Source organism: Lutra lutra, chromosome 3 (genome assembly GCF_902655055.1).
Source record: "Lutra lutra chromosome 3, mLutLut1.2, whole genome shotgun sequence".
NCBI lineage: Eukaryota > Metazoa > Chordata > Mammalia > Carnivora > Mustelidae > Lutra > Lutra lutra.
In genome coordinates, this window is record NC_062280.1 from 19,896,301 (window position 1) to 19,907,001 (window position 10,701).

Genomic DNA, 10,701 nt, shown 5'->3' on the forward strand with positions numbered 1-10,701 from the left:
CAGGTAGGGATCATTGGGGGCCATTTTAGAATCAACCAACATCTTGGAAACCTGGGGTTCCTCCAGTTACACAAGAAAATGTATATGAAGAGGTAGTTATGGTAAATAAAGTCAAATTGCTTAGTTTGCAAAAAAAAAAAAAGAGTACAAAACCTAGAACTGTAGATATTTTGTAGGATATTTGACACAGGATATTTAGAAAAGTAGGAACTACTGACCACATGCAGCTTATAAGAAAATACGAAATGATTAATGCAGATCCAAATGTAAGAAGAACTTAGGGTGTAGTTAATTTTAAAATGAAGAAATGTACTCTATGAAAGTAAAGACAAGGATGGAGGTAATACTTGTTTTAAGTCTCAAACATAGATGTTAAAATAAATTTAGGGCAGAGAAAAGGGGCTTTTCATGGCTTTATGAAAATAGCATCCTATGCCAGAGGAGTGGAAATGGGATTAGAAAGATTTAAGGGATAATAATCTTGGGAAATGAGAATGAGTGACTTGATTTAGTATAAAAGGGCAGGAAGAGGAGGGAGGGGAATAAAGGCTAGCAGAAGCCATGGGGTCAAAAGAGATGGAAAAAATGCAGCCCCTCTTAGCTCTGGTAAGCTTTGCTTTTTTCCCAGCAAGCTGTCTCTACTGACGGGCACTGGAAGTTGATGAATATAAGGGCTTGGTATTCTCTTTCAGGAAACTCGCCAAATCAACCCTGGTCCTTGTGCTGGTCTTTGGAGTGCACTACGTCGTGTTCCTGTGCCTGCCCCACTCCTTCACGGGGCTGGGCTGGGAGGTCCGGATGCACTGTGAGCTCTTCTTCAACTCCTTTCAGGTAGACAATGCCAGCTAGTAATGTGGTTCTTGCATTTTGATTTTATTCCCCGCTTGCAACTTTGTTCTCTGCCCCTCTGTTAGGCTTTCAGGGACTTGTCCCCACAGGGCCATGAAAAGGCATTATTCTCTGGAGTCTGTGCTTTTAACCTCTGACCAGAGCAGGAGCTGCTTCTCACAAACACCCCTGGGCAGTGAGACAAGAAAGCGTATTGTTGTAGAATATGTAATGTGTACAGAGTAGCGTGCTTGTATGGAAAATAAATGAAAGCCAAAGAAAAGCAGACAGGAAGAGGGGGAGAAAAGGAAAAAGTAGCTTCTTTCTCTTTTATCTCATTTGAAAATATGATTACCATCATCTCTCACATGGCTTTCTGTGGACACCGTTCTTCTCCTCCTGGCTTGCTGCCTCCCACGGCTGCCTTTAATCTAGTCTCCATACAAGGGTCTGAAGGATCTTAAAAGTAAATTTGATCATGTCCGTTATCTACCAGAAGTACCCAGAGATTTCTCACTGCACTCAGAATAAGATCCAAATGCCATTTGTTGCCGTGCACACCCTCTGTGACAGGGACCCTGTCCAACTCTGACGTTGCATGCCGTCATGTTCCCAGTCACCTGCTAAGTTTGAGCCCCACTAGCACTTCCACACTTTCTGTTCCTTGAGCTCATTCCTGTCTCAGAGTTACTGTTCGCTCTCTCTGGAAGGTGCTCCCTGCTAATATTCACAAGCCTTTTTCTTGTCACTCAAACTAGCTTAAATGCCATCTCTTCAACTCGGTCTTCACTGAGTTCCCCATTCATTGTATCTTTTCCATTGTCTTTCACGCCACTTGTTTGGCCTGCATAGCTCTTATTATTTTACATTTTTCTAGTGCGGCTAGTCATTTATATTTTATCCATCATCCATATTTCCTTTTACAATGTAGCTCTAAGGGAACAGGGACCTTCTCTGTCTTGATTGACTTGTTTATTCCTGGCATGCTGAGCAGTTTGCCCTGTAGAAGCTCAATAAATATTTTTGAATGAGAAAACAAAAAGTTTCTTTGTCTTTTTACCATATAATAGCCTATGTCCGTAGTTCCAGCATTCGCAGTGTATAAATATCTCTTACCAACCAGGGGATATTCTGTAATCCTGGAGTGACAGCATAAATGATAATAGATAATAGAAATTGTCACAGCCAGTGCGGCAAATCGACCAGGAACGTGAGGGTAAGAGGATGGTGAAAAGAAATTAAGAAACAAAGAGATGGGGGCAGGAGGAGCACTGAGGAGGATGTCCAACAGTGCCGATTTTATTCCACATCTTACAAGCATTTATAAGGCAGACCACAATAGAAGGAGTAATACATCAGTATCTAGTCAGATGACCGCAAGTTCCTATAACAAGTTTACATTAACTACAAGCAAACCTCGTGATGCCAGGTAGTCACGGCTAATGCCATTAGCTACTATTGATGCAAGACAATCAACCAGGGAGTGGGTTATGGGAAGTACAGGAACAACAAGGACCAACTAAGAATTCATTACCCTGACCACATTGTTCCCTTCTGTAGGGAGAGCATGTGGGAAGTCACGTACGCGAGCGCACGATACATAGCACAGACCCTTTCTCAGTGTTACTCAACTTTCCCGTCCTTAACCTTGTCAAGGCGTCTGGACTTTAAAGGAGACACAAGTCAGGGCCTGGTTTGGTCCTCGACTCCAACCGTGCCGTGGCCTCCAACAAGAAATCAGTTATTTGTGTGTCTTAGGGTGTTTTATCCCGTTACTTTGTTTGGTTCAGTGACACCAAGGAAGGATCTCAGACAAATATAATGTAAACTTAAAGATTTGGAAACACTAGGAGAGAATAGTTCATAAAATTTTCTGAAGGAAGCAAAACACAACCCAGTTTTTCAATGTATGTATTATGATCCAAGGTGCCTGAGTGCTGTGAACTTCATGAGTTGTCAGTATGGTAACCTTCTCTTCTGTTCCCCAGGGATTCTTTGTGTCTATCATCTACTGCTACTGCAATGGAGAGGTAAGTTTGAAGGACCCCCCCCACCCCCGTCCCATATCCCACAGCTCTAGCTCCAAGTAAGCTTGTAAATGGCCATCACGGTGTGACCTAATCTCTTTAGGATTCCCAGGAACTACAGGAAAAAATGAGTAGGGAGAAAGGAGATATTTCAATCATAAGTGATTTTGAGGAAAGCAAGAATTAATGTAAATAAGCTAGAGTCTTTCCCTTCTAGCACTTTTCAATGTCAATTCAGTTGGAAACTCTGATAGCAAAATACCAACTTGTTAGAGTGTAAACTGATACTTGGAAGGACAGTGAATTTTGTATTCCAGTCAATACTTAAACAGATATTTAATTTCAAGTTCTATAAGAAACAACAAAAAAAGTTTTCTTGAGACAAGAAAGAATATTTTGATATATTTAAAACTATACAATGGTGACGGGATGCTTTCAGTTCATTTAGGGGTTGGCTGGGGAGAAGTAGCCCTGCTGTTCTTTCAGCAGACACCAGCTAACCAGATTTCTAGTGTTTTCCACAGAACTCCCAGATAAGCTCCTTTTTGGTAAATGGCAACAGCAGTAGAATAGAATCTTCAATCACAGGTTGGAAGCAAGAGCCCCACCCCGTTAATAATGCATTCGCATGCTTGCTTTTCATGGTATAAGTTTCTTCCCCATATTTTCCTCCTTCAGTATGCTTATGCAAAAGTGATAGTATTACATTTCAGGTTGAGTAAATTCCATGCCATTCTTCAGCCACAGCTGGCACTATTTATCTTTCCTTCTCTTCCAAGGCATAAGCCTCTTTTCCCTCTCCCACAAGTCAGATGTTTCTTTCTTTGTTTCTTTGCTTTTCTTTCTCTTTCTTTTTTTAAAAAAAGATTTATATATTTGAGAGAGAGAGATCAATATCAAGTAGGGTGGGGGTAGGGGCAGAGGGAGAAGGAGAGAATCCCTGAACAGACCCCACGGCTGAGCACCCAGGCCAAGGGGCTCTATCCCAGGACCCTGAGATCATGACCTGAAATGAAATCAAGAGTCTGACGCTTAACTGCCCGAGCCCCCCAGGGTCCCCAAGTCAGATGTTTCTATAGGCTGCACTTGAAATTCTATTAAAATACTGATCTGGGGTAAGTCCCTTCACCTTTCTCAAAGCCTCCGCTTACTCATCTCTGGTAGTGTACTTATCTCCGAGGTTTTTCAAAGTTGAGAGAGACTATGTACGTCAAGTCGCTGGCACCCATGGTGGAAACTCAGTGATAACCATCGCTGACGGGCAAACGTCCAAGTCACAGGGCTCCGGGGCTCCCTGATGGTTTCTGACGACCATGTTTCCTGCGACTTAGGTTCAGTCTGAGGTGAAGAAGTTGTGGAGTCGGTGGAACCTCTCCATCGACTGGAAAAGGACGCCCCCCTGCGGCGGCCACAGGTACGGCTCCGTGCTCACCACGTTGACCCACAGCACCAGCAGCCAGTCGCAGGGGGCGGCCAGCACCCGCCTGGTGCTCATCTCCGCCAAAACCCCCAGGACAGCCGGCCGCCAGCCCGACAGCCACGTGACTTTACCCGGCTACGTCTGGAGTAGCTCGGAGCAGGACTGCCAGCCACACTTGATCCATGAGGAGACCCAGGAAGGGAACGTGAGGCTGCGAGAGGAGATTCCAATGGTGGAGTCCCCCCGGCCACTGGAATTTAACCCAGACCCGGAAGGAAGCAGAGGAGAAACAGAGGACGTTCTCTGAGTCAACACCTGCGACTTCCAAGAGCGGATTCTTCTGGTTGTGTTAGAGTTTGGTTGGCATTCCTCTGTGTGAGCCGCGGAACTGAAAATCGAGGGTTCAAAGTGTTACTTCCCAGAAGTTTTCAGGTTGCATGATTGGATTCTATAAATAGTAAGGACCCAGAAGGAGAGGTGTCAGTGGAGTAGTTTATTACCTTATTTTGGCATTAATTTCTCTTCTAAATTGTTGGTGTGGTACGTGCTCTGTGATTGTTCATTTTTTCCTGCTACTTTTGGGTAGAAAGCCATTTCAATTACGTGGCTCTAGTTTTCTCATAAAAATATCACTCTAAGTATGATAGAGATCATTCCATATGTGTCATTTCCCTTTTAAGAAATCAACATTCTCTTTTCCTCATTTTAATGCACTTCTACAATTTCATTCCTTTTGCCTGTGCATAGGAGCAATTAGCATCTGAAAACATACCTTGAACGATGAAAGAGCTAAGCACAAGCACACACTGGAAAAAAAAAGGAGGCTGGGCTTTGATAAGATAATAAATTTGTGAAATATGTTTATTTCTAGAAACAAGGAAAATTATCAAGATAGTATTGCACCTATTCCTTCTTTTGAATGTCTCCTCTGTGACCAGCCAAATCTCAGGTCTTCGCTCCTGAAAACCTTGACATGCCACCCGGTTTTCTCTGTCAGTGAGCTTGTGTCTGCAAACTGATTCTGTTTGTAATCATTTGTAGTGATAGGCACACTGCATCTGTGCCTTTTTCTTCTTTGTTCTATTATTATATTCCAAATGGCATGTGGAATCTGGCTTTGCTCCATTATGTTAACATTAAAAGTTTGTTCTAAAAATACATTTTGGGTCACTTTAAAGGTTTTCTCTCAGCATCTAACTTTGTTTTTGAGAATCAACCGAATGTTCCTTCTTCAAAACTACAGGGATCAGCATGTAGCTGTAACACTTTCCCGAATTTGAAACTTCAGTATGTTGTAGCAGTGAAACATTTATTGAGTGCGTATCAGGTACCCACCATCCTACTGGTTTTTTACAAACATTAACTTCTTTAATTTTCACTACAGACTTATGGTTCAGTTTTATCACTGTCACTGTCTTTACAGATGGCGTTGTGACTCCTAGAAGTGGAGTAACTTGCACAAAGTTGCATAGCTAGACCTTGATGGAACATGGTTTCTGACACAGATCTACTGACTTCAAGTCCTGTGTTCTTAACCATTAGTTCCACTATCACCAATATATATGTTTCTCATTAACCAATGAAAATATTCAATTAGTTTCTTCTGGTAGAGAGTGCTTAAGAACTCTTATTATGTCTTAATCTTTGACCTTCATGATGTTTCCACTCTAGTGGGGTAGATATATATATATATATATATATATATATATGTATATATATATATATATATATATGAAATGAATATATTACAGAGCAATCTGTTTCTAAGTGAAACAACACAGGTCAAGCTGATCAATCTCGTTATGCTGAATGATTTAACCAACATGGCAACTGGTGTCATGATGAATAAGGTACCCTGATGTCTACACACCATCTTGAAAAATATTACACTTTTCTTCTATGCTCATTCTTGCCTTCCTCTTCTGTGCTACACAGAAGTAATTTCCTTCCCATCCTGTTTAGGAAGGTGCCATTGTACAAATGTAATTAATTTGATTCTATGCTTTAATGTCACACTGCAGGCTGTTCCTTACCAGGAAAGAAAGAGCATGGGTGGAAAGATTAAGTTCAGTTCTATAGCTAATTTTCTGCAAGTCTTTATAAAATCACTTAGCTTCCTTTGTAGTTCAAGTTTTCTATCTTTATTTTTTTATTTTTATTTTTTTTTAAATTTTATTTATTTATCTGACAAACAGAGATCACAAGTAGGCAGAGAGGCAGGCAGAGAGAGAGGGGGAAGGAGGCTCCCTGCTGAGGAGAGAGCCTGAAGCAGGGCTGGATCCCAGGACCCTGAGATCATGACCTGAGCCGAAGGCAGAGGCTTAACCCACTGAGCCACCCAGGTGCCCCTCAAGTTTTCTATCTTTAAAATGAAGATAATATCTGTCTACTTTAGAGAAATGTTCTGGTGATAAGAGAAGTCACATATTGAAAGCACTTTGTAACATAAAATTATCATACAAATACTTGGTTTGGGTTGTTGTTACATTACAGTTTCGAGTTAAAATCTGGCTTTTCTCCATTATGTTATAAAAGACCTTACACTACAGACAAAGTGCTGATATCCAAGATCTATAAAGAACTCCCCAAACTCAACACTCAAAAAACAGATAATCACGTCAAAAAAAAAAAAAAATGGGCAGAAGACATGAACAGACACTTCTCCAAAGACATATAAATGGATAACAGACACATGAAAAAATGTTCATCATCATTAGCCATCAGGGAGATTCAGATCAAAACCACATTGAGATACCACATTACACCAGTTAGAATGGCCAAAATTAACAAGACAGTAAACAACAAGTGTTGGAGAGGATGTGGAGAAAGGGGAACCCTCTTACACTGTTGGTGGGTATGCAAGTTGGTGAAGCTTCTTTGGAAAACAGTGTGGAGATTCCTTAAGAAATTAAAAATAGAGCTACCCTATGACCCTGCAATTGCTCTTCTGGGGATTTACCCTAAAGATACAGATGTAGTGAAAAGAAGGGTCATATGTACCCCAAAGTTCATAGCAGCAATGGCCACAATCGCTAAACTGTGGAAAGAGCCAAGATGTCCTCAACAGACAAATGGATAAAGAAGATATGGTCCATATATACAATGGAATATTATGCCTCCATCAGAAAGAATGAATATCCAACTTTTGTATCAACATGGACAGGACTGGAAGAGATTATGCTGAGTGAAATAAGTCAAGCAGAGAGAGTCAATTATCATATGATTTCACCTGTGAAGCATAATGAATAACAGGAAGGACATTAGGAGAAGGAAAGGAAAAGTGAATTGGGGGAAATTGGAGGGGGAGACAAACCATGAGAGACTGTGGACTCTGAGAAACAAACTGAGGGTTTTGGAGGGGAGGGTGGTGGGGGGTTAGGTGAGCCTGATGGTGGGTATTAAGGAGGACATGTATTGCATGGAGCACTGGGTGTGGTGCATAAACAATGAATCTTGGAACACTGAAAAAAAAAAGACCTTATTGGTCAGTACAACATAACAATTGTTAGAATATATATCTTTCGATAATATGGAAAATATTAAGAGTTCTTACTTTTCTTTCTTTTTTTTGGAGAGATCATGCATGTGTATGTGCACACACATAAGGTGGGGGAAAAGGCAGAGGGAGAGGGAGAGAGGGAATCCTAAGCAGGCTCCATGCTGATCATAGAACACAACATGGAGCTTAATCTCATGACCCCAAGATCATGACCTGAGTTGAAATCAAGAGTCCAATGACCAACTGACTGAGACACCCAGGCACCCCAAGTGTTCTTGCTTCCTAAGCCAACCTCATATTTTAAGGTTAGGTTACTAATTCTTTATGTTAACAAGTATGAGTATAATCCTGAGAGTAATCAAAATTTAAAAGTTCAGTTATTCATTTTTTAAAAACTATTTTATTTATTTATTTGATACAAAGAGAGAGAGAGATCACGAGTAGGCAGAGAGACAGGCAGAGAGAGGAGGGAAGTAGGCTCCCTGCTGAGCAGAGAGCCCAATGTGGGGCTCGATCCCAGGACCCTGAGATCATGACCTGAGCCGAAGGCAGAGGCTTAACCCACTGAGCCACTTAGGTGCCCCCAAAGTTCAGTTATTCATTAATTAAACAAATATTTACTTAAAACCTGTCATGTGAAAGATACTACACTATGCCCTAGGGCTATAATGAAACATAAGGCATTAATCGATTCCCAGTAAGGAACAAAGAACCCCTTAGGTGCATGCTAAGGCTCTTTACCTCATCTGGGTACACAATTTTTCTTCCAGGTTTTGATGGTTGCATCCAGTTAGATAATAAGTTATACAACTCTTAATTTTATCAAGTAAAATACCAGGTGGTTATTGGATTGGCTGATCTAGATTCAGAAATGCAAACTACTGGGTGATTAGCTAAATTTGGTCCATGGCTGGGTTTTATTGCTCTATCAAGAGATTGCAGCATATTGTTAAGTTGCCAGCCTTGAAAATATGAATGTTCCCACATAAAAATAATATTTTTTCTCAATTTTAAGAATGTCAGACAATCTTATGAACCAAAAATCAGCTGTTAGAGCTGAATGGTGGCTGACCTTTTCAGATTGGATGACAAAGGTGCAAGTACACTCAGTGCCCATTGGCCTCATCCACTTATTTCTGTTACCTGCTTTGGCTTCAGACCCCTTTATTCTACATCTCTTGATCTAGACAATGCACTTATATAAAACTTTAACAATAGTTTTATAAAATGTTCTCGTGGAGTGACATTCTTTTTTTTTTTTAAAGATTTTATTTATTTATTTGGCAGATAGAGATCACAAGTAGGCAGAGAGGCAGGCAGAGAGAGAGAGGAGGAGGCAGGTTCCCTGCTGAGCAGAGAGCCCATGTGGGGCTCGATCCCAGGACACTGGGACCATGACCCCAGCTGAAGGCAGAGGCTTTAACCCACTGAGCCACCCAGGGGCCCCTGTGGAGTGACATTCTATATAATTAATTTTTCTAATAAAGTTAAGCAACCGAGAATTTATTTTTTATTTTTATTTTTATTTTTTTTTGCAACCAACTATTTTTATGTGTAGTGATATTTAGGCTTGAAATCACAAATATTCTGTTCAGACGAGTTTATTAAGAAAAAAATTCATCCCACAGGTTCTGTGCTTTCAGATCCCAACCACACTATGCTTCACTTTCTAAGTCATCACTCTTACTTATTGCTAACACAACAGATATTTTTCTCTTTGGCGATACACAAGTTCTAGATGCAAAAAGGACAGAATTGTATGGTAGGTTACGGGGTGTGTGAAGATAACCATATAGGGCTTGTTGACATGGATATTAATTTTGATACCTTATTTTTCCTGTAGCCAAAGGAACCCCGATATCAGAGAAAATAGAATTCCACTGTCTGGTATAAACAGGAATGATCTTGGTCACATAACTCGTACTGTCAGAACATTTTCTCTTTCTGCTCTTGTTAAACCAATTAGAAACACTTTCACTAAAGTTGCTGAAGGAACTTCACTGTTTTTGAATTGTTGGAAGAGAATGAATAAGGTATGTGTGAGTTGCAGCATATTATTTACAGCCAGAGAGTAATAGTATGTGATTCACAGGTGCTCTTCCTTAGAGATTATGGTAGGCAGAATAATGCCCACCCTTCTCCCCCCAAAGATATTTGCCTACTAATTCCCAGAACCTGTGACTATGTGGGGTCACTTGGCAAAGAGGAATTAGGTTGTACATGGAATTAAGTATTGCTAATCAGTTGAATTTAAAATCAATGGATTATCTGGGTAGGTCCTGCATAGTCCCCAAATCCTTAAAAGTGGAAGAGAGAGACAGAAGAGGATGTCAGAGTGACATAATGTAAGAAGGAATGCCTTTTGTTGCTGACTATGAAGATGGCAGAAGGGTCTATAAGCTGAGGAATGTAGGCAACTGGAGAAGGCAAAGAAAATAACTCTCCCCTAGAACCCGCAGAAAGAGTAAAGTATCACCCTACTGACACCTTGATTTTAGCCCAGTGTACTCCTTATTGGACTTCTAACCTACAGAACTGTAAAATAATCAACTTGTGTGTTTTTTAAAAGAGATGTGTTTATTTATTTCAGCAGGAGAGAGCACGAGTGGGAGGGGCAGGAGGAATCCTTAGCAGACTCTGCGCTGAGCACAGAGTCAGACATGGTGCTTGATCCCAGGACCCTGAGATCATGAACCGAGCTGAAACCAAAAGTAGTATTCTTAACCAACTGCACCACACTGGCACCCCTCAATTTGTGTTGTTTTAAGCCACTAACTTTGTGGTACTATGTTATGGCACCCAAAGAAACCTATTACAGAGATTTCTATAGATGGTCCATATGGAAAGAATTATAATGGCTCATTAGAATTATGCTGAATAATTGTTGTTTACCTGCTTACCTCACGGAAATCAATTATTTCCCTAGT

At 40.8% G+C, this 10,701-nt stretch overlaps 1 protein-coding gene across 1 annotated transcript in view; it reads left to right on the top strand.

Moving 5' to 3' along the window:
• The window catches only part of PTH2R (parathyroid hormone 2 receptor), an 89,170-nt gene extending 83,808 nt beyond the window's left edge, over window positions 1-5,362 (top strand). The window contains exons 11-13 of the mRNA XM_047721434.1: window positions 693-831; window positions 2,817-2,858; window positions 4,187-5,362. Of these exons, the coding sequence (XP_047577390.1) occupies window positions 693-831; window positions 2,817-2,858; window positions 4,187-4,582 (577 nt within the window). The 3' untranslated portion in view covers window positions 4,583-5,362. The remainder of the gene's footprint in view (window positions 1-692; window positions 832-2,816; window positions 2,859-4,186) is intronic.
• Window positions 5,363-10,701: the final 5,339 nt, after the last annotated feature.